General features: G+C 37.8%; 1 protein-coding gene across 17 annotated transcripts in view; it reads left to right on the forward strand.

Annotated features, from left to right (window-relative positions):
• Positions 1–22,115, forward strand: part of AOPEP (aminopeptidase O (putative)) — a 214,416-nt gene that overhangs the window by 20,251 nt on the left and 172,050 nt on the right. For all 17 annotated transcript variants that reach the window (XR_010887035.1, XR_010887037.1, XR_010887036.1 and 14 more), the window contains 3 exons: positions 7,198–7,364; positions 16,310–16,466; positions 19,805–20,053. Coding sequence is in view for 8 of the 17 variants with exons in the window: in XM_067316700.1 (XP_067172801.1) it covers positions 7,198–7,364; positions 16,310–16,466; positions 19,805–20,053 (573 nt within the window). In the remaining 9 variants the exon portion in view is untranslated. The remainder of the gene's footprint in view (positions 1–7,197; positions 7,365–16,309; positions 16,467–19,804; positions 20,054–22,115) is intronic.

The raw sequence follows: 22,115 nt of genomic DNA on the forward strand, positions 1-22,115 counted from the left end.
AAAAAATGAGTCCGATTTGAACAGTTTCAAGCAACAAATTAGAGTACGTGTCATGAAAACAGATACTTATTTTTCAGTTGACACTAGTTAGCATTGTTCTGTGCTCTTGGATGCTAGAAACACAGGAAGGGAATGAACAGGTTGCTTCTCTTCATGGGTAAAGTTTGAGAGAATATGATGGTCCAGAATCCAAGCAGGTCGCAGACTGAATCCTAACATCGTTGCTGTCAGCTGTGGGGAACTGTCTCCTGTTATTTTGAATAATTTTGTTCCCAGTGCTGAACGCTTAGAATGAACAATCTGAAGTTTGGCGGATTGCTCATCTTTGAGTCAGTGATTACACATGGTAGCAAGTGCAAAATGGAGGAGTAAAACAAAAAGGAAAAATCAACCAAACAACCAGGCAGACTCTGAGTAGAAAAATGAACCAGTTTCTCCAGATTTGAAATTTTCTGGAAATATGGATGGCAACGATAGAAGTGATTTTTTTTTAAAGACATTTACAATAGCTCTTCTGAATTTACAGTCATGGCTAAAAAGGAAGACTGTGAGAAAGTAGGCTTATGTTAGCAAAGTTAATACTTTTACAGAGTTATAGCAAGTTTCCAGGCATAGCAGGAGTAACGCCATTCAGATGTAGGTGGAGTAAGCTGATGCCTGTGGCACAGGGCAGAGGCAGGCAGCGGTGGGCACCGTGCACCAGGGAAGATGCTATAAAGCTGCAAGGCAGGGGAGGAGGTGAACGGTACCCGTTCAGGGAGAAGGGAGACAGACGACAAGGGTGCTTCAGTAAAGCATGAGAATGGGAAGACTGTAGTGTGTCAGAGGAGGCTGAGAATGAAATAATACCATGTAAATACTGTTTTCCATATAAACAGTAAAATTGTTACTTAACTGCTTCAAACTTAAAATCTAAAAGGGAGGTGAAAACACAGAAGGTTGAAGAGCCAGCTCTGTGCTTGCTGAGTTGTGGATAGCAATCAAAACCAGGTGTGCAACAGTATTCAAAGAGAGGAGACTACTCCTAGACCTGGGGAAATTGCCCGGTCTGGAGTGAAGTTTGTGCTGTTACTGACAAAACAATACAAACAAAAAGACCCAAAGCAGAAGCTTATTCAGAGATCAAAGCCTGTTTACAGAAACTCCTCACACTTTCAGATAGCTTCACAAGCCCAGGCAAGACTGGGGCTATGAGAAAAGTCAAATATAGTTGATTACTGTGCTTTGCTAGAGTTTTTGAGTATTAAGCAGTGTGCATGCAACATGAACAAAATTTGGCAACAGCTCCAGTCCTTCAGATGGGATGCACAGGAATTTTAAACAGGGTCAAGCAGTGAGCTGCCAGAAACAATGATGCAAATACTAAAAACAGAACTGGCAATTGATAGTAGTAGGTAAAACTCAAGGTTTCATATTGTGATTTTCTTTCAAGCATCTGCTAAATGTGCACAGCGAGGACAAAGAAGCACAATAAAGGGAATATGCAAAGTAAGCATATAGTAAATATGTTGGAAAACCTAACTATCTGCAATGTTGTGGAGGATGGGGAGACAAACCATCGCTCAAGAGTGTGTGTGAACTTGAGGGGCAAGAAAACAAAGCAGCTTTCGATTTCAGAATAGAGCTGAGAAAGTCCAGCTGTCTCACAGTTCATATCCATAGGCAAACTGTCTTATCGTTAAAGACAGAGGGACTGCATTTTTATGGTCACTGCTGTGGAAATGATAAAGCAATTAGTAAATCTTCTATTGTCTTGGCCAATAACCAGTTATTTTCAGTCTTTACTGCTAATTTAAACAGGGTGTATAGCTACTAGATTAAACTGTGTTTAAAGGCAATAGGATGGCAACTCCTAACATGTTACCAGAGTAGTATTAAAAGGCCTACGTGGAATGAGAAACCTAAAGGATTGGTCAGATATGTGACTTCAAATATAGGCATTTTTTTCATAACAACACTGATGAAGCTATTAGACTTTTTACATTTGCCAAAAACACATGTCAAGGCAAGTGGAAAAAAAATCCTTATTATTAGAGGCAAACTGCTTCCTGGGAGCAGAATAAGTTGATTTACTTTGAATGTGGAAAAGATCTACCCTGTCCTAACTTTATCATTCTTGCTTCTAGTGATATCTGTACCAAAAAATACAAATTTTGAACAGAAGATTTTGCATACTATATACAGGAAAAGCAGATTTGATGTACCTGTCATGTCAGCCACAAATTAGTTGGCAAAAGCCCAAGAAATTTGCAGTGAGGTGGGAGTTCAGAAATGTGTCTATCCAGTTGTTGGAAAAACAGCATCAGAATAATAGAGATTACCAGAAAAGTCACTCATCTCATAATTGTATTTAGTACTTTTAAATTGGAGAATAGCTTTAGAGGCATAGGTAGTCATCAACTGGTGTCTTATTCAGCAGAAAAATGCAAACAAGATTGCCTGCACTGTTGGAATCCAATGACAATCATTGGCACGTGGCAGAACAAAAAAACTGGTATGATTTGGGTCTCAGGAAATCCTGCTGCTTCATAGAAACTGTACTTCATGACACTATGTAATTTTGAATAAGAAACAGCTGCAAACAGCAGTGGTTTCACAGGGAGTAGCCTTGCAGTTGCAAGAGGTTGCCACCTTTTGTGGAGGCAACATTTAAAGAACTAAGAGTCCCTTTTTTTCTAATACAGGGATAGAGTTGCTGAGCTGGGCATTTTGCTGGAGAAAGCTTCAGACAGGCAGTAACAAAAGTAGGTTGAGCCACATAGGATGCGACTTAGGTGTTTGAGTGCAGGTGTCTCAAAGACAAACCTGTTCAGAGAACAGTTTCAGTTGAACATTTATTATTAACTTTTAGTAGCTTAGTTTGGTATTATAAATGCTTTGTGCTTTCATGGGAAAGGGACGTGTGCCAAGAGATGGTCTGAACTGGTTTCACTATGAAAATATATTGAATATAGATGAATTAGAGTTGAATGACTCAGATTTTCATCAGACTCTTTGGCTCTGGGAGATTGTGGAGCAACGTCCTGCCCCAAGTCTCTTCCTGACGCACAACCAAAGAGTATGGCAACTAGTGCTTGATAGTCCAGTGGCCTGGATTGTTGGTCACTGGGAATTACTACTCATAAAGTTGGCCAAGTGAGTGATCAGACACATATTTTGTGTTTTGTAGACACTTGTCTTTCCATTGGGACAGACAGATAATGAGGCAAATAGTTCCAGTTCTCTGCTTATCTGCTGGTGCTGTATTCTGTTTGTTTATCTCTTTTGACCTGTGATGGGAATGATTCTGGCTGTCATAACAAAATTTTACCCAAGTAGATGATTTGAAAGTTAGGAGACCATGAAAAGTGAAAGAAGAGAGATAGAGAGGAGAGGGAGCAGGAAAAAGGAAAGGAACTACTAAGTTTCTTGCTTGCAGTGGTAGTGATAAAGTAGAAAAAAATACCAATTTTCTATCTATTGATAGAAAACAATCAAAAAATAGCAAAGTAAAACAAGGTTTGTCAGGGGAAGCAAAAAAAAAAAAAAAAAGAAGAAAAATCTTTGAAGGTATATTTAAGGGTGAAAATTGATTAAAAATCCCAGAGAAAGGAGAAGTATTTCTCCATAATCATCAGTTCATCTTATAAATTCCTCTCTAAAGCAGAACAAGAGACTGTTCAGTATTAGCTGACATCTCAGCTGATAGCATGCTGTCAATCAGTAAGTCTCCAGGTGATCATGCCATGAATATATGAATATCTAACTAAAAGGTGATGCAATTGTTGTTCTGACAGTTCCCCCTCAAAATTTAGAACTTTATGTTTCATTGCTATTTTCTCAGCAGACTTTGACATATTTGAATAAATTTTAGGTTGAAATAATGAAGTTAATAAGTACATCTGGACAAAAATAGTATTGAAAAAGGCGAAGAGTGGAAAGAAGACTTCGTTTTGAAAATAGATTATATACTTGACCAATCTGTCTCCATCCTTCTAAATCCCCTTCTACTTGGGTCTTAATTGTAGAGACTTCTGACCTATCTTTATTTCTATTTTAACATTAAAATGTTTCAGGAAAAAACGTTAGTTATGCAATATGTAATTTTTATTTTTCATAATGGGGCTTCCTAATGAAATGGAAAAGCTATGGGACTGAGAGGCTAGGAACTAAGGCTGTAGGCCCAGCTTGAACACTGGCACTGAGCAAGTCTATTCACTGTCTCATTTTTCCCATCTGCAAAATGGTATTGAAGTTATTTGTAAATCACTTTATGATCTGCAGGTAAAAAGTGCTCTCTGAGAGTGAGATTGCATTAATAGTCTAGACAGCATCTGTTTCATGTTATGTTTTTATTGTGTTTGACATTGGGTTTCCATCTCTGAACATTAAAATGATACCAACTTAAAAAAAAAAATTACAGAGCTTTAGAGGCTGCTCTTCAGTTCTGCCGTTAATTGATGTGCTATTATCTGTTTGAGATTTGGGCATTTAGAATATGAATATGGGACATCTGGTCATTGGATTTTTCATAGTTGTCATAGATTATGTGCGCATTTGGGTACAATACAAAAGAATTCATCCATTTCCCTGCTTTGAGAACTTAAACCTCTCTCTCCATTTGAAGTGGGTGTTGCTAGCTCCTGTGTGCTGTACTGAGTTCCTGACAGGCCTTGGGAGGTGAATTTGTTTAGCATGTAAGCACAGCGTTGTTCTGCCAGCCTGTTCGCTCATTCATTGTAGTGGTGCCCTCTAGAATTTCTTCAGGATAGGGAAATCCCCTGCATTTGGTCTTAAGACCAGGGTGTACCAATGGCACCCAGCAAAACTGCCTTCTCAAATGTATGGATTGATAAAATGTATTGATGTTAGTCATTAAACACAACATTCCTATCATTTCTATAAATTTAACTAGGGTCCCTTTTAATAATCCTGTGTTTTTAATACAGTTTTCATGAATGAGAAACCATTCATTTTTCCCTGTGCCCTCCCAGCCCACATGTGCTTTAAGGTAAATAATAGGTCCAGTCTCTGCTAACTTTGTAAAGAGGAAGCAGAACCTCCTAGGAAATGAAAGAGCAAGCTCTTCTTACTTCTCTGAAACTAATTCTCCTGCACTCGCTGACATGCACTATTTCTTTTTCTGGGAGAAAACCTGTTTAAGTATTTCTGGTTTGGTTTCGAGCTCAGGTTTAGGAGATTAATTGCAAAGAGATGCAAGCTAACAAGAGATTTATACAGTTTGATGGCCTTTTACCTTTAGCTTTGCATGATGTTTTACTGGGTAAAGTAGCATACAGAGATGACCAGTTGACTTTCTCCCCACTGTGGTTATCTTTCTGAGCTCCACTGGCTATCTATGTCCTCCTCTATTTAGTCTGATATATGGCAGGGGGAGCCAGACTATTTTCTCTTCTTTTCCTGTTTGTTTGTGTTAAGAACAGGCCTGCTTAGACTGCGGTTTCTTCCCTGTCTTACTGAGGCAAGATAAAACTTCACAAATATTTAGGAATGAAAAGCTGTAAAAGTTTCTTTAAATTGCTTAACTCTGAGGCTTGTTCCCTGAGATTAGATCACCGAGGACTCAAATACATGCTCAAATTATCTTAGTTTAGTAAAGTGCTAAACATCAACTGAATCATAGTGACTGACCCATGTTTGCTCCTAGTCTGTTACAAGTCTAAGATAAAATAGATCAGCTTAACTGCATTTAGTTGGATTGCATTTACTGTGGGTTAAAGGTACATGTGAGAGCTACTGCAGCTCAGCTAACATGCATTAGTTAATGGAGCCACAATACTTGATTGTGTCATGGACAGCTCGATGCAGTAGGACACAACACTTGATTAAAAAGGGCAAAATCAGCTTCATAATATCTTTCATCCATGGCCATTGATATCTCCATGTTCATTCCCTCTGTACAGTCTAGATTTGACTTTAGGTAAGAAATTACTTGAATAAAGGAGCTGCTTGGGAGAAGTAAACAAGATACTCAGATCTTAGCAATTGCTAAAGAGGTTTTGCCCTAACAACTTGTCTCCTATTTTCCTAAGTGTTTTGATGATTTTTCTGCTCAAATTATGGCACAAACTGATCAGGATATTTTTAGCTTCAAGCACTTGCAAAATAATGTGTTGTGCTCCCACAATACTGGCTTTAAATATCGTGGGTTTTAAAAAAAAAACACAGTTGAATCAAGTGATGCTTTCAAGATTTTCTTTCTTCAGCTGGAGAAACCTGCTGACTGTGTTTGTTTTATGTAGTTTATATTTGAAAACTGTTTGTTATATGATTGAATCCAAAGGGATGGTGTTATGCGAGTACTAGAAATCATATGAAACTGCAAAAATGCAATAAAAATGGCAAAATGAGATTAATTACCTCTGTGTAGTAGCAATCTGGAAGGGGTTAATGAAAGGCCTTGTTACTTTCCCAGCTGTGGCTAGGCTGCTAATAAGAAATCAGCAAGTTTGAAAAATTGCAGCTGAGATAGGAAAGGGGCAGTAGCTGAAGAGGCTGCCAGAAGAGGGCTAGAGAAATTGCAGAGCGTGCAATGCCACAAGGAAGATTGCTCTGTGGGAAAGTTGGAAAGAGGCCCAGGCTGGCAGAGAGGGAAGCAATATCCTCTTCTCATCTTATGTCCTGTGGTTGAAATCCTGAAAGGCAGGTAGGCTAGCCTGCACTTCCTTACTGCATAAAGAAGAAAGGTAAGAAGGTCACAACTTACTCAGTCTTTGCCTGGGGAGAGGCTCAAGACCTGGCCTACTGCACTAACTTGGATTGAGCCTCCAAGCTGTACAGTGTGATGGGTTTAATGGCAATGGAAGTCCCTGTTGAAGACCCCAGGCAAGTGCTGTGGATGTTGGTGGCTTTAGAAGATGTTCAGAAGCTTTGCTTGGCCTTACAGGCTCAGCTGAGAGCTCTTGTCTGAAGCTGAGTGGCTCACGCAGAAGCAGGAGAATGGAAAGACTGGAGTTATTTTTTTGTTGTGTATGTAAAAATTTTTGTAGTAATCTTGCTTTTGTTCATCCTGTCTTAAATAACTGAGATAGTACTTTGGTTCATCTCGGACTGGGTTGAAACCTACGTAGCTGAGAAGCTTAAAAACAGTAGCACCATAGGTTTGATTTTTGACAGGAAACTTAATTCAGTCTTTCCTATTATAACTTCTATAGTAACTCCAACAGCAACTTCAATCCCTCTTTTGCTTCCATCCAGGCCATGTGTTTATACGATGGGATCACCAATAAACAACAGAGCCCTCTTCCCATGCCAAGAGCCACCTGTTGCCTTGTCAACATGGCAAGCTACAGTCCGAACAGCTGCACGCTTTGTTGTATTGATGAGCGGTGAAAACTCAGCAGAACCTGTCCAGCTTCAAGAAGGTGAAATATATGTTCTATAGCAAAGTATTTAAAATAATTTTATAATTAGAAGTATAGCTAGGTAATTGTATGATTTTTTGTTTTAATAGAATTCCTAGCCTTAAAAGCACTTAAAACATGTCTATCTTTTTAGTCTCCCTGTCTTTCTTTGGAAATGTTACCTGCTCAAGGTCTCAGGGTAACTTAGTAAGAATGCAAGGTTTCTGCCTTTTAATTTTGCTAGTTCTACCTCCTTTTTCTGTGTTTTTATTCCTTTTACCTTTTCCAGACCTGGGCTTCACTCATCATAAATTGGCTTGGGATTAATCATAGTGCAATTAAAGATTTGGCAGATAAAGTACCATATCAGGCTCTTCACAGCTCCAAGCCTTGGTAGATGATTAAACATCCAATGTTAGTTCTCTGGTCCATGTGTAGATCAGAGTGGCAATGATTGGAAGCTGTCATTGTATCATGTTTGACTCCTGAAAAACATGAAATGGATGAAGCACATTAGTGCCCTGAAAATCTGATCTTTGTTTTTTTTGGCATTGGCAGATCATACCTTGGGCAACTATAACCAAGCAAGCATTTTTCCTTTGTATTGATTATACTTCATTCTTTAAACCTCTGTCTGCAAAGAGAAGAAAGGTTTTAAGGCAGTATTACATATAATTATACAAAGTATGTCTTGCCAACATTGGTTTTGAGATTGCCTAACACACAGAGTCAGTATTTTCTAGGTAAGCAGTTCTGTTGCTGAGCCTCTAAATATGTATCCTGATTTATGGAAGCAGCACTCATCTGTGTTAAGAAGTTGTCTTAATTATATTAAGAGTTAGAATTACCTCTCCCTAATAAGGTCTAGTTTAAGTACAGGTTGGTCCAACACTAGCCCCAGGAAAGAAGTCCTAGTTTCTTTGTTACTTCCACCCGCTTTCTCCCAGAAGCAAACAGCAGCACTGCTCACCTTAATCTACTTTCATCAGTGGAGTTACAGAAAACACAGCTCTGTGGACAGGAGGAGACAGCTGACTGTTTAGACAGTGATGATTGCTCAGGCAGCTTAAATCTTGCACCTGGAATTGGAGGCAAGTTGAATGGAAGCATCCTGTGGGATGAATCCAACTTGCTTTACTGCACCAACTTTTAGAGGGCTGTGCTGATGGGGGGATAGCTTCTCCCACAGAGTGGGAAGTAAATTCTAAAGGTTTTCTAAACTTTATTCAAAATTTTATTTAGGTAAGATTAAATCCTTAAATAAATGCATACATTTCCCTTTGTAAAGGAGAAAGGGTATGCTGTGTATGTTTGGATAAGGCCTCCATCTCTACAGACATATAATCTAATTGTAAATAGATGAAATAAGGAATGTAGGCTCCATATCTCATCCACTCCAATAAAAGAAGCTCTTGGAACTCTGCAAGAAGGCCTGCCTCTGAACGTTTTTGAAAGTCTCCATTTTGCAGTTACTGAAGATCTTAATACTTAGTCATCCTCTAGCAAGGTAGGAAAGGCTTGGGTAACAAAAGGCACATCAATCTCAGCTCCACAAACCTTTTTGTTAGTGTCTTTAAAAGGATCTTGTTACTAAATGATGTTAAAGAAAGCTGTTGTTTCTGAATCCCTGGAAAAGTGTCCGGCAGCACATGTCAACCAACTGTTTTTGCTTTTTTTTGACAGTAACAACATGTAGGCAAGTTCCAGGCTCTCAAACCTTACAACACCTCTTTTCTTATAGCGAGGTGGTGTTGCATGCCATCTACATAGCCTCAGAAATGATCAACTTTTTTTTTTTCTGACCTGACCAATTACTTTGCTTTGTTTTACTTTTTGCCCAAGTCCAGCTATTAGGTAAAATTTAAGAGCTTTTTAGCTACTACTGTGATGAACAGGTCTCTTCTGTAAACCTTCAAAGCTGTTCATAGCTTATAGTGAGGAGAGAAAGTAATCTCTCAGCACTTGCAGAATGGGACTGATGCCTATGTTTAGAGATCGCCAAAATGCTCTTTAAATTGAGGAACTGAAGCATTTGAATCCTGAAAAGTAGCTCAGGCTTACTTTTGATGTATATAACTTTGCTTCCTTTTGGCCAAAAGAACTCTAGAATGCATTGATGTTTTCGGCAAAGGTTTTCATTATGTGAAAAGTATTCAAATTTTGGTTGATGAAAAATAGCTTATAGGAGAAGGTTAGTGTTAAGTGTGTCTGAAATAAAATTTTCTTTTCCCTTTAAAGGACACAAGAGTTTCTAAAGCTTATTCTTGGAAAAAAATGAAGTCTCCTTGATTTGAGAACCATCAGTTAATCTGTTTATATGGAACCACCTGGTTATTTTTGGCCATACATAAAGCCAGTTCCAAGCCTTGTCTCTACTGTTGAAATGAGGAAAACTGTTACAATAAGCTGCTCAGCTCACTCATGCAATAATACTTTCCTGTCTTGGCATCAAGAATACAAGAGTGCTTCTGATTTCAGTCTGGGAGAACAGCTCTGCCACCATTGTGTAATCAATTTTATCCACACTCACACTTTGCTAATGAGTTGTTGCTTGTCAGTCTCTCAACAGTGGCTACTTGGTCTGAATATTAAGATCAAGGAGGATGCTTATGTGAATTTCTAGAAATAGAAACCTGGGAAAGATTTTCCTACATTGTAAGTTGGCATAGGTCAGTTAAAATCGATACTCTCTTAGACCAATTAGCTAGCTGAAAAGGTGGTGTTGTGAAAGAATTATTTCCTTATCAACACTGTTTTGTCACTCTGTAATTTAAAGAACCCATTAAGAATCTCTACCTTTCTTTTAGTTAAAGAAGAAGTAATTTGGGGGAAAAACATTTTTTTTAAATGCTGTTGATGGAGCGTTGAAAATGACATCAGGGTACCCTATCATTAATGACAGAACTGGGGCTTAGTCACTCCAAGTCAGCCTTGTCATTCTGTGCAGAATAGAGGGGACTTTTGCTTAAAACTTTGTAGTAGTTGCAATGAGTCAGTTTATTTTGGTAATTCATGTGTCAGTTTAAAGCTTTTTTCTTTTCTTTTTATTTTTTTTAAATTTTCCAAAGTCTAACCTGGTATATTTGTATTCCTAAGAGCTCCATGAAAGCAAGAAATACTGTAAGAAGTCTTTAATGGAAAGACCAGTTGAGGGGAAATGACTCATTTTAGCTTCACTGTACTAATGATGTGCTGAGTGAAAAGCGTGAAGTGCACTGGGAAGAACCAAATGCAGCATTAAAGCTGGCTTCTCTGGGAGCCATGTGGCAGTGGCAATGTTTTTTCTGCTAAACTTTACTGAACTGAAGTAAAGTGAAGCAGCAGGAGCACATGTATTTCTGCCCTTACAGTTTTTCCTCCCTCTTTCCCCAAGATGGAATTCCTTGTAGTATGGAAGATTCCACATATGGCTTTATGCAGCACGCACAATTCATTAGTTATCCTAATTATGATATCATGATATGAGGGTTGTGGGGTTTCTTTAAAAGTGCTAGGGACTGCGTGCGTCAGTAGCTTTTCAATTAATGACAGGAGCCCCATTATTTTGGTACTCATCTACAGGTAAAAATGACAAGTCACTGTTAAAGAGCTTCTTTGGACTTGTAAAAAGAAGCGAAGCAGTTACAGAGGAAAGGAGCAATATTGTGAGGAATGATTCAAAAAACAAACTCAAAGCTCAAGTGCTAATATGAAGCCTTGAAAAAACTCTTAATGAATTTAGAAATCCAGGTTCAGTTGGTTAGTAAGGAGGACTTCTAAGAGCTAAAGTTCAAAATGGTCTGTACTGTTAAATGACCTGGGCCACATGGATCTTGTCATTATGTAATTATACATACAGCCTTAAAAGCCTTTCAGGGTGGCCTGAATGAATATAAGAGTTTTCCCAAAGCATTTACATATAATATGCTATTGCTGTAATGTATGTTCATAAAATCATACATAACTGGCAGAATCTCAAAATGTGTTTTTAAAAAATGCAGTTTCTTGGATAGAAAAAGCATTTTGACAAGCAGTTGTGAATGGATAGCATTACAAGTTAGCTAGATGATTTTTTCCTTTAAAAATCATAAATATAAAAAGTTTGCACGCAGACAACAAGAGAAAATCAGCAAGGATGATGCCTTCCTGCTTTTAAGCTGAGATCTGCATGCTGCTTCACTGGTCTACATCTCTAGATGCACAATTGCTGTGATTGCTACGCATAGGTTAGACTATGTGCTCTCATATGCGCAGATTTCTCATTTCTCACATGTATTTAGAGGTTTTGGTAATAGTGTACTTCCTCTTGCATGTGTATGTGCTTATTCAAGTACAAGTAGTAACCATTTGAATGTGATCTAAAAGTGCCTAAAAATATTGTTCATTCCTAATGGGGTATTTAGAGTGGAAAAAATGTTTCTGTCAAAAAATGCAACTGACGATGCCCTTGGGGAAAAAGTTTTACAGGAAACACTGAAAAAATATATATATGTGTGTGTGTGTGCGTGTGTGTAGATATATATGTGGGTGTGTATGTGCATGCACGCAAAAATGTATGTATGCATATGTAATGTGAACCATTTAACCATAGGACATTTTTTTCAACACCTGCCAGAGTTACTTTCCATCAGCGTATTAACACAACACACACAACGTGCAAATATATTTAGTCACGAACCCCTTTACATTTGTTTTGATTCATGTTCAAGAAACAGATGTTCAACAACTTGGCGTGAAATCCAATGGCTTGCTCATTGTGCGATTCCCCCATCCCCCTGTAGTCCTGGAGTTTCCATCTTGTTTCAATTTGATTCCAGCTATAAAAAGATGTGTTCTGTTGGTGGGAAGATATTTGGTGCTAGAGAAGCTATCACCCATGTTGTAGCTAGCGACAGCAAGTTTTTGTCACCACCTTGTTTCGGTGCTCCTGTCACCTTTTGCAGGCAAAACAGTCCAGTGCTCGTGTTGATTGATGTCCAGCCTGGATCAGGTATTGCAGCATGTGGAGTTGCTGGCTCCTCACATGCTGCTGTGTCTTCTGTGCTGGGGAGGAACTGCTGCACTGGCATGAGTGAGGGCCCTCAGCGGCGAATGCTGGCTTTCAGTGAAGCTCAGAGAGCTCTCCAACTTAGAGAGCGTTTTCAAAAAGCTAGAGGGTGCTTGATCCGGGTGCCCCAGCCAAATAGTAGTTTGAGAATAACTATTTTTTATTTAGCTGTAGTTTTATGTACTAGTCCTAGCTCTCATTTTGTATAGCAAATGCTGAGTGGTGGTACTGTGCCTTCTAAGCAGACTCTCTTTTCCACTAAAGGTAACAGTTGTGGTTTTTAAGTAAATCATATACATCATCCATATTTTGTGGTCATCATATTTGTTTTACTGCAAATATTTGAGAGGAAAGATACTAATAAGTAAAAATATTTTAATTCTCTTGCATCAGGCATTAAGAGATACTGACTCTCAGGTGTTTCTTTAGTTATAATGGACTCAGCAGGACTCGAAAACAATTTTTAATGGCTTCAAGGATAGTTAAATGCATTAAAAATTCTAGGAAGTAATTACCTCATCATTATTATTTCAAGTACAGGAAATAAATTGCCTTTAAATCTTTTTTTTGCACACTTATAGCTTATAATTTCCAACTCTTGTTAAATGCACTCCTAAATAATTTTGAATGGGATATTTTCCAGTTGTACTTCATACAATAGGTGATTGTTTTTGCATGGTTTGTGCAATTATAACATGATAGATTTGTCTTAAAGAAGTGGGGAAAAAAATCAATTTGGGGAAAATGATTTTCAAAATTACTTGTCAGAAAATATTTTGAGTTGCCTAAAATAATTATGTATAGGGAACAGGTTGCTGTTAAATCAAGACTGATTGTAGGTAGAGGGAATAAGCATTACAAATAAAGGAATGGGGTGCTCTCCCACTATTTTTCCCATGGGATAAACCCTCCCTAATTTCTTGGTCTTCCCAAGGTGCCCTTGCTTAGGTTCTTTTTTTTTTTTTTTTCCCCACTTCAGCTGCACTGCTTTTCTTTTCCCTAGAGGTGGTGCTGTCTCCAAGGGAGCCACTGGAAAACAGAGAGGAGGCAGGGGAAAGGGAGAGAAGGGAAAACAAGTGGAGCATGGAAGAGCACAGCATGGTAGGGATACAGCTAAAAGAAAACAAAGCAAAACCCACAGATCTGAAGAAAATTAAAGAAGGAAATTGGACCTATAGAGAAAAAGAGAGCTGGGAGACAGCCTTACCACTGAGAGAAGACGGAAGACACGTGAGAGCTGGACTCCGAAACAAGACTTTGTGGTGGTCGCTGTTGAGAAATGTTGCCTATGTAAAGACCAGTTCAGTCACTGATCAGTGAACACATTATAGAGAGAACTTGCTTATCATGCCAATGAGTGGGGTTTCTTTTCAGTTCTTCAAGGCACAGCAACTGTAGGATAAATTTATTAGTTATCCTACAAAATGCTAGGGTACAAATGGGGAAGGCACCTAAAAGCTCTGTAGGGTGGTTGAACAGCATTTGGATGTATAAATCTTAGATCTTGTACTGGATGTATCATGGTCTCTATAATGCCCAGAAAAAGGTAGGGAGCTTGGAGAAAAGTGAAGGATCTGTATGTCAGCTGCTTTTCTTTTCATTAAGGAATCCTAATTTAAAGTGTGAAAGCCCATACCAAGAAAAACGAACTTCCTTTGTGTTTGGTGCCTCCAGGCTTTTGCAAGGTTTGCCCCTGCTGCCAGTAGCATGTGTTGGTTGGTAATTCATGTAAACTTCTGAAAGTAGTATATGCTGTTCTGCTCTCTGGACCGCTAACATGACTCTCCATTCCCTTTAACATTCTGTTCGAATTACCCGTCTTGTTTTTTGAAGCACTCTCTAGTCTTGCCTGCTCCAGCCTGTCTTGCTAAACTCGTTTCTCACTGTAACCTTCTCTGCTCCCACTGTTTGCATAGCACAAGCCTCCTCCCTTTGCTTTTAGACAGTCTCCTCAGTGTTGTTGTGAGAGCCTTCTCCTTTACGCCTCCTGCTGCCTGGAACAGTTTGCTGTGTTGCTGCCTCTTGACTTTAAGGCTTGCTTCAGAACCCAGTTGAAAACATATTGCTGTTTTTCCATTACGATTCCTCAGATTTTCTCTCTTCCTTCACTGCTATTTAACTCTGAGGTTTTACTAGTAACACAGCTGCATGGAGCATTTTGTAATCCTTCTAGTTTAACGGTGACTACGCGAAGTAAAATATTGTAGACTGCCTCTGGGCCTGTTCTCGTACCAGTTTAAGTCAATGGCCAAGCCATATTCAGTGAAACTCTCAACATCAAGAGTTTGGAATTTCAAAATAATAGTGCTGTCCTGGATGACCTTTTTCTCTCAAGGTGGGATTTGCTTGCCATGGCTCATTCCTAGATTTTGTAAGTTAGTCCCCCCCAAAAAAAAGGCAATTTAGCAAAACACTTACCCTCTTTGTTTCTCATGTGTTTGGAGCAAGTAAGTTCCTTCTGCTTATAGGCTGATGAGAGATCAGGGAAAATTACAGGAGTAATATATGTTCTGCTGGCAATACAGACAAAAGCTTTTTGATGGTAATGGTGGATCTTGCTGAAAGGGGAATGGAGTGGGGGAGTGCAAGTGGTTGCCAGTGCCTATAAGAAGCAGAGGCTTTACATGCCTCCTACAGGACTCTGCAAACAGTTTTGCCTTCTTGTACTAAGTAGTAGGTGGCAACATTCTTTGAGGCTAAGCAAAAAGCTTTTTCTTTGTTTGCATTTCCTTTGGGTAGCTTGGACTTAAGTTAGGAAACCCAGAGATACTTTGCTGTGCAGTTATTTCTTTTCTCCCCTTGTGCATTGTGGCAGCTATTGGATTGATTCCCCCCCTCTCTTTTTTTCCTTTTTTTTTCTCTCTTAATAATGTTCCATAGTCCTGTTCAGAATTCTATTGCAAATGTATTAATATTGGATTTATCACTTAAGCAAACTAAAGCCAGTATGTTTCCATAGTTTCCATGGTTTCTTATTTGCACATGATTCAGCAGGTTGTACCTCATGTTAGCCTCTTTCCAAGTGTAATTAACCTATTAGTATCATGTAGTAACCGTATTTGTGGGCATAAATAAGTCCTTACATGTTAACCTTGAATCTTACCCTTTCTAAAGGGACAGAAGGCAAATGTAAGCAAGGCTTAGATTAATGAAAAGTATAATGTCCTAAAACAACCTCCAGTTTATCCAAATGAATTCACAGATATAGTCATCCTATACTGTACTCCCTGTCTTCCTGCACTGTGTTCCCATACTGATAAGATCGTCATCATTTTGGTTTCAAATAGACTCTCTAATCTTGTTATAGCAGCTCCTGGATTGTCACAACCAAATCATTGACTTTGGCAGTATCACATCTGATTCTGAGCTTTGATTTCTCGCTGCCTGGTTGGCATATCAGGTATCTCAGATTGCCAGGTCTGATTCATTATTGTTGTTTGTTAAACCTTACCTATCCATTTTGTACACAAAGAAAAGAGTTCGGCACTAGATAATATAGTTACGACCAAAAAAAGTGGCGATCCAAGGTTGTAAGAGTTAATTTTTTGTGTGTGTGTGTGTGTAGATTTAAAGATCCTATTTGATTTCACATCTAATGTGATTCTTGGGCAATAACAGTACAATCATATTAAGCTGCATTAATAACATCCCGTTTATGGATTTTTTTGGATAGATGAAGGTATCAGCAGATAGTAGCACTTAATCTAAAGATAGAGATATTGTAAATATAGGAAGTTGCAGACAGAAGGGAACAATAGTGAATCCATGGTGAGTTTATGTGACCACTTTTATGTGTCTCAGTGAAATTTTCCCTTCTTTAACAAAAATATGAGTATCTACAGTGGGAGGCTTGGCCCAAAATCTCAAGTACATTAAAATTCCAAGTACTGGCTCTGTGCTGTGACTGATGATTCTGCACAAATGTTCTTTTTGCTCACAGGTATCTTGAGCTGGTATTATTATGTGACTATGCCAATGCCAGCATCCACCTTCACTATTGCCATCGGGTGCTGGGAGGAGGTTAAACAGCAGCCCTTCACAGCTGATGTTCAGACAAACAGTGACTTTTCTTTGCCGTTTTCCCAAGCTGATCTCAGGTTAGTGTTTAGACTTTCTGAAAAATAAGATATTTGGGTAGTATTTTCATTTACTCCATCGAATGTGAAAATGAGTCATTTCAGTACAGGAATCAAAACAGAACTTGTTTAATCTGAACAGCCAGATCTTGACAGGGAAGTAATTCCAGAGGTATTATTTCATGGGTAAGGGTGTGGATCTTTTTATGTAAAAACAGGCTGCTTGGTGAGTAACAGGATTAAAGAAGCCTAGTGTTCTCTTATTTGCATCCCGTATCCCTTGCTGCAATAATACCAGGTTCTCCAGTGTTTCTTACAGCACTCACTGTAAGATCTTTCCTTTCTGTAGTCTCAGTCCCTTGCGGATCATTAATGCTCCCTACTACAATATTGCCTAGGCACTCCTAGTCACCTATTTTTCCTGTCCTGTCCTGTCCAGTCCCATCCCAGACTTAGAGCTGGCCTGTGCAGTGGTTTCCCTGGGGTGATGTGTACTGACTAGGTAGAAAAAAGACCTGTTGCTGTGGTCCCTTAAAAGAAAGGCAGAATATTCATTCTGTTTAATAGAAAATAGACTATTTTCCAGCACACAAAATGGTTACTTAGCTGTCTTTCACCAAATCTGTAGAAATGTCATTATTTTGGAGACTTCTATCTCTCTGTCCAGTGTAGCTGAAACTGATCATCAGGTTTAAATTATTATTATATTTAAATTATATATAGGCCTGCAAATGAGAATTCAGGCTAAAAATTAAGTCCCTGGAACAATAGTTTGTTTCCACATGTATTCACCCTAGTTAACAGAATCTCAGACATTGCACTTTTTCTTTCACGTATTACCTGTAGCTTTTCAAGTTCCTTAGGTCCTTTTTTTATTATGCAATTAGAAGCTTGGCCTAAAAATACTTACCTATTAGATAGCTGTTTTAGGGATAATACTTTGCTAACATTAAGACTGTGGCCATCCTTACCACTTTGATAGAGCTCGTGAGACTTTGGAAATTGAAGGTGTAATAAGAATTTCTCAATAGAATTTTGAAATTAAAGGATTCTAATAGGTTGCAGCTTGGCTAATATTGGTTAAAAAATATCCTAGTAAATCTTGAGAATAGGAGCTTTTATGTTTCATCTAAGATCAGTAAGACATATACATTGAAGCTTTAAAATAGTTTATAGGTCTGATAAGCTTTTAGTGATTGTTTTGTATTTATTCCTCTACTATTTATATGTTTATAGTATGATTGCCTTTATGGAAACATACTTGTAGTTGTTCATCACTATATATCCTTTTCTAATGCACAACATGTTTAGTATTTGGAAACATACTTGTAGTTGTTCATCACTATATATCCTTTTCTAATGCACAACATGTTTAGTATTTGGAATTTTTATTGATTTAGTGCAAAAGATTATACTGACAGTATGTTGACAGAATAACTGAAAAGTTCTCTTTTTTATAAAACTTCTGAAAAAAGGGAAATAAATGTTTTTATAACATTTTTGTAGCACAAATTAGTCCAAGTCTTAATGTGATGGTCATCGTTATAATCCTCTTTAATGGATTAATGAATTGATACAGGAAGGTGAGGTGATGTATCTGCAGCAGTTGAGTTAGTGACAATGGAAGAAATAGAACCAGTATCTTTAGAATAAAAGGAAAACTGAAAATTTTTTTTAAATTTCCTGCAATATGTATAGTGTATTTAGACAATAAAGGAGAGCCTACATGTACAAGGCTGTTTTGGAGTTAATTAATACAAAAAATCTGTGTCCTCAGAAATCTGGTCTTAGGGTTAAATCTGGTTAACCTTTATTTCAGTAGTCAGCACAACAGACAGTTCTCAAGTACTTGTTTAGTAATTGAGACTAGTTAATCAAACCAGCATTATGCATAGTAGGACATGTTTGCTAGAAAGAGTGCAAAATATGTAGACAATCAGATGTTAAGGTAGTGTCCCAGGTAAGGATAATGGGGAGAAACTCTAGGTCAGGAGGAAAAGAAAGTATTTCTAAAAGAAGATATTTTAATGTGTAACATAATTTATGTGCAGGTGCCAGTGAATCTGAAATGAGTCTGAAAGAAGGTACTGTTCCAAGTAGTATCACAGAAAATAGAAAATTGAGCTAGGATGTGAAATGAGATTTCTGTCTCCTTGTGGTCGTTAAAGACTCGTTGGCAACTTTTACAGGAGATAGGGTGTTAGCTTTCATGTGCTTACCTAATCTCAACTCTTCTCATTAAATACAAAGTGACGTTCTTTTAGATCAGAAGGATATTGGTTTAGACCACCCTTGGAAAAAAATTGTATAATGATGGGTGTAGTTTGCTTATGTAATCCATGAAATAACTTAGAGTCCACTTCTTTCAGGGAAAGAGTTATATAAGGCGTTAAAATGTTGGCACTTGAGAAACGTAGTGCTTTTCTGTGTGTTGTCATTTGTTTTTGTGTGTTAACACTCGCTTGGAGCATGATCTTACAAATATAACTGCTTTGGGTGATGCCTCATGCAATAATAGTAAGTGCTTTGCCTGTCAAGGCATAGTAGAATCGGCTCCCTTAAGTTGAAATCTGAAACCAAGTAGAGGCTCTGTGCTGTACAGAAGGCAAGTTAGCAGGTGAAAACATGAAGCTGATTTCTCCTTGGATATGAGTTTATTTGGGCAGATGAATTATCATAAAAGTATCTGACTCAGTGTTTAGGAAGGATTGGATTTCCCCCTCCTTCCAGCTACAACTTTGAACAACCTGTAAAGTAATGTAAAGCAAGCTTGATCTTAATGTGATATCTTCAGATGTCTATGCTGATAAGTCTGAATTGATATCTACTGCTCTTCTTTACTTAGGGAGAAAAAGAATTTACTAGTTTTCATGGAGAATTTTTTATTAAAAAAAAAAAACTTTGAATTTCATTCTAATTGCACCTAATATACTTGTGGAGAAAACAGATCTTATTTTTGTAGTTGAGTTTAAATATTCAGAATGTTTTACAATGTTTGTTTAAAAATTCTCTGAATAAATATCTATTTTTTTTTATTGTTACTTAGTTTTCTGTATTTACATTTTAAACGTGTTCTTTTGATACATGACTGTTATAAAAACAGGTCTTGACCAGTCTCATTTACTTCTAGTTATGAGTAACTACATCAATTCTAGTCAGACTTGTAGTAATAATTTTAACCTATGTTTTTACACTGCTGCGTGAATACGAACAGTATGGGAATACAAATGAGTTGGCTTTGTGATCTAACTTTGTAGTTCTGTCTCCCTGTTGCCTAGAAAATATCCTTTTCTTGATATACTTAATTGTGCATATTCCTGATATCACATTAAACTATTGTCCTTTTTTGTTATTGTCAGATGGCATGAAGAACGCTGTGGTCATGTGGAGTATCCCTGCCGTTTCCAAAATCCTGCTGCCAGGTTGCAGACAGTCATTCCTTATAGAGTCTTTGCTCCCTGGTGCCTTATGGAAAACTGCAAAGAACTTGTACTCCAGCTAATTCCCCAGTGCCTCTCCGCTGCTTACACCACACTGGGTACCCATCCCTTCTCCAGGCTTGATGTTTTGATAGTCCCTTCCAACTTTTCCAGTCTGGGAATGGCTAGGTAAAGAAACATCTTAGTATCTCCTTTTGTATTTTTTTATACTCCTTTTTATCAGAGAACAGTGTCAAATTTCTATCAGTATAAGGTTGCTGTGATATTTTTGCTAAGCCAATTTTAAAACTCTAATTCTTGCTTCATGTAGGGAGGGTTATTTGCATCCGTTGTGCTATGATCTTTAGTTTGAACAGGACTCAGGGAAGGAAAATATAAGCTCATTAGACCTGTGGCTCTGAATTTTCCCCATTAGCCAAATTAAAGTTTTTGTTCTTTATTCTATTTAATTCCGTACTTAATACCTCTATCATTCTGTGCTGTTTTCTTTTGGTGATGATTTTCCCATTATGTCTAACAAAATAAGAACATACTAAAATCCAGCTACAGAGTTTATTCATGAGTCTGTTGTGATTTATGATTTTCTACTCAAACACTGGGCTTTGGAAAGTGAGTAAGGCAAACTGTAAAGATTATATTATCAAATATTCATGGAGTTGTGGAGAGTAAAAAGGGTAACAAAATACTTTTGTTTTTGCAATTTAATTTCCAGTTGTGCAGAACTACAATAGAATTTTAACTCTATTAGTAGCAAGGAAATGTCTAGCAAATAACCTTCCCCTTTAGTGTTTTTATTTTTTAAAAAAAGTTTATTATTTAAGTAGGCAATGAGGTAGTTTGTATGAAGAGCAGAGAATGAAATACTATTTTTGTTTTTCTGCTATTTGAGTAGTGCTGACAGCAGAGTGGATGCTTTTAGGCGGATGTATTAGTGAAAAAACAGCCAAAGGAAGATTTCAAGACAAAGCTCTGTTAGAAAGGTGCAGATTGAAAGGAAAGGCATATTTCCAGACTGTTGATTTGGTATTATGGGGCTCTTTGGGACTGCTGTCAACTAGATTTGATCTGTGATCTCCAAATTGCACATGGGTGAAGCCAGCCCAATTGCTTAGATGAATCGGAAGTTTGAACTGCTAAGCTACATTTTTTTTAATAAACTCTATAATTAATCAAATAATGAAACTTTCTGTTTCATGGTACTTGGATTTTTTTTTATGCAGATTTCTTTTTCCAGCTTTCCTCTTGCAAGCCTCATCAGGGATAAAAGTAGTAAATCCTACTGATGTGTAATACAGTATTGTTTCTGGTGTAGGTTTGCTTTTACTTTTTTATGAAGACCTATAAAATTAAAGACTTAAAAATTCAGTGACTCTCTTCTTTGTCACATAAGCTTTGTTGCTTTGGAGATATCCTGTACTGGTAAAGTACAATGTTGTGTGTCATGTTCTTTAAGCCATATGAAATCAGGAGAACGGTTCAGTGATCTTCTCTGATTCAAAAGACGTAATACTAGAAGGTTGATGCAGATGCTTATGGTTCATCACCATAAATGAGGAAGGAACTAGTCTTCCTACTTAGCTGTATTACAAGAGCAATGATCGGTGGAAATGTGAGGGACAAGATGCACACAGAGTATGAAATGAAACAGAAAGGGGGGAGAGATGTGTAGTCCAAAATGACAGTGCACACAACAGGGGAAATCTTCAAGATTCAGTTATGGATATGCTATTGTTCTTTGGGAAGTTGTTGGAGCTTCCGCTGCATGTACTTTTCCCAGAATTTGTAGGGGAAAAAATGCCTGTAGGGTTTTCTGATGTAAAACCATCTGTGGTTATTTGGGTCCAGATTGCATATTCTTAATATTGTTGTAATAGTGCTTTTTTTTGTGAAGGAGATGAGAAAACCTGTGCTCATATTTCCTGATGCTTATTCTAATGACTCTCAGTTCCAAGTAATCAGTATCACTGGATGCAAGTAAAGGATGAAAGAAAGGGCATGCATACTTCCTGATGCTTTTCATTCAACAGTTCCTCAAGCCAAGCACATTCAAATTTTTAAAAACTGAAATAAAGGAGTAATTTAAGCTGTTTAAATGTCAAGCTGTATTTGGACAGCAAAGGAAATTACAGAGTGACTCATAATAGCGCACTTATTCTTGTTCTGTGTGATTTTCAGGGGGTTCTGCATATAACGAGTTACTTAAATGGTTAATTCCTGCCCATGCAATGAT

Source organism: Apteryx mantelli, chromosome Z (genome assembly GCF_036417845.1).
Source record: "Apteryx mantelli isolate bAptMan1 chromosome Z, bAptMan1.hap1, whole genome shotgun sequence".
NCBI classification, from domain to species: Eukaryota; Metazoa; Chordata; class Aves; order Apterygiformes; family Apterygidae; genus Apteryx; species Apteryx mantelli.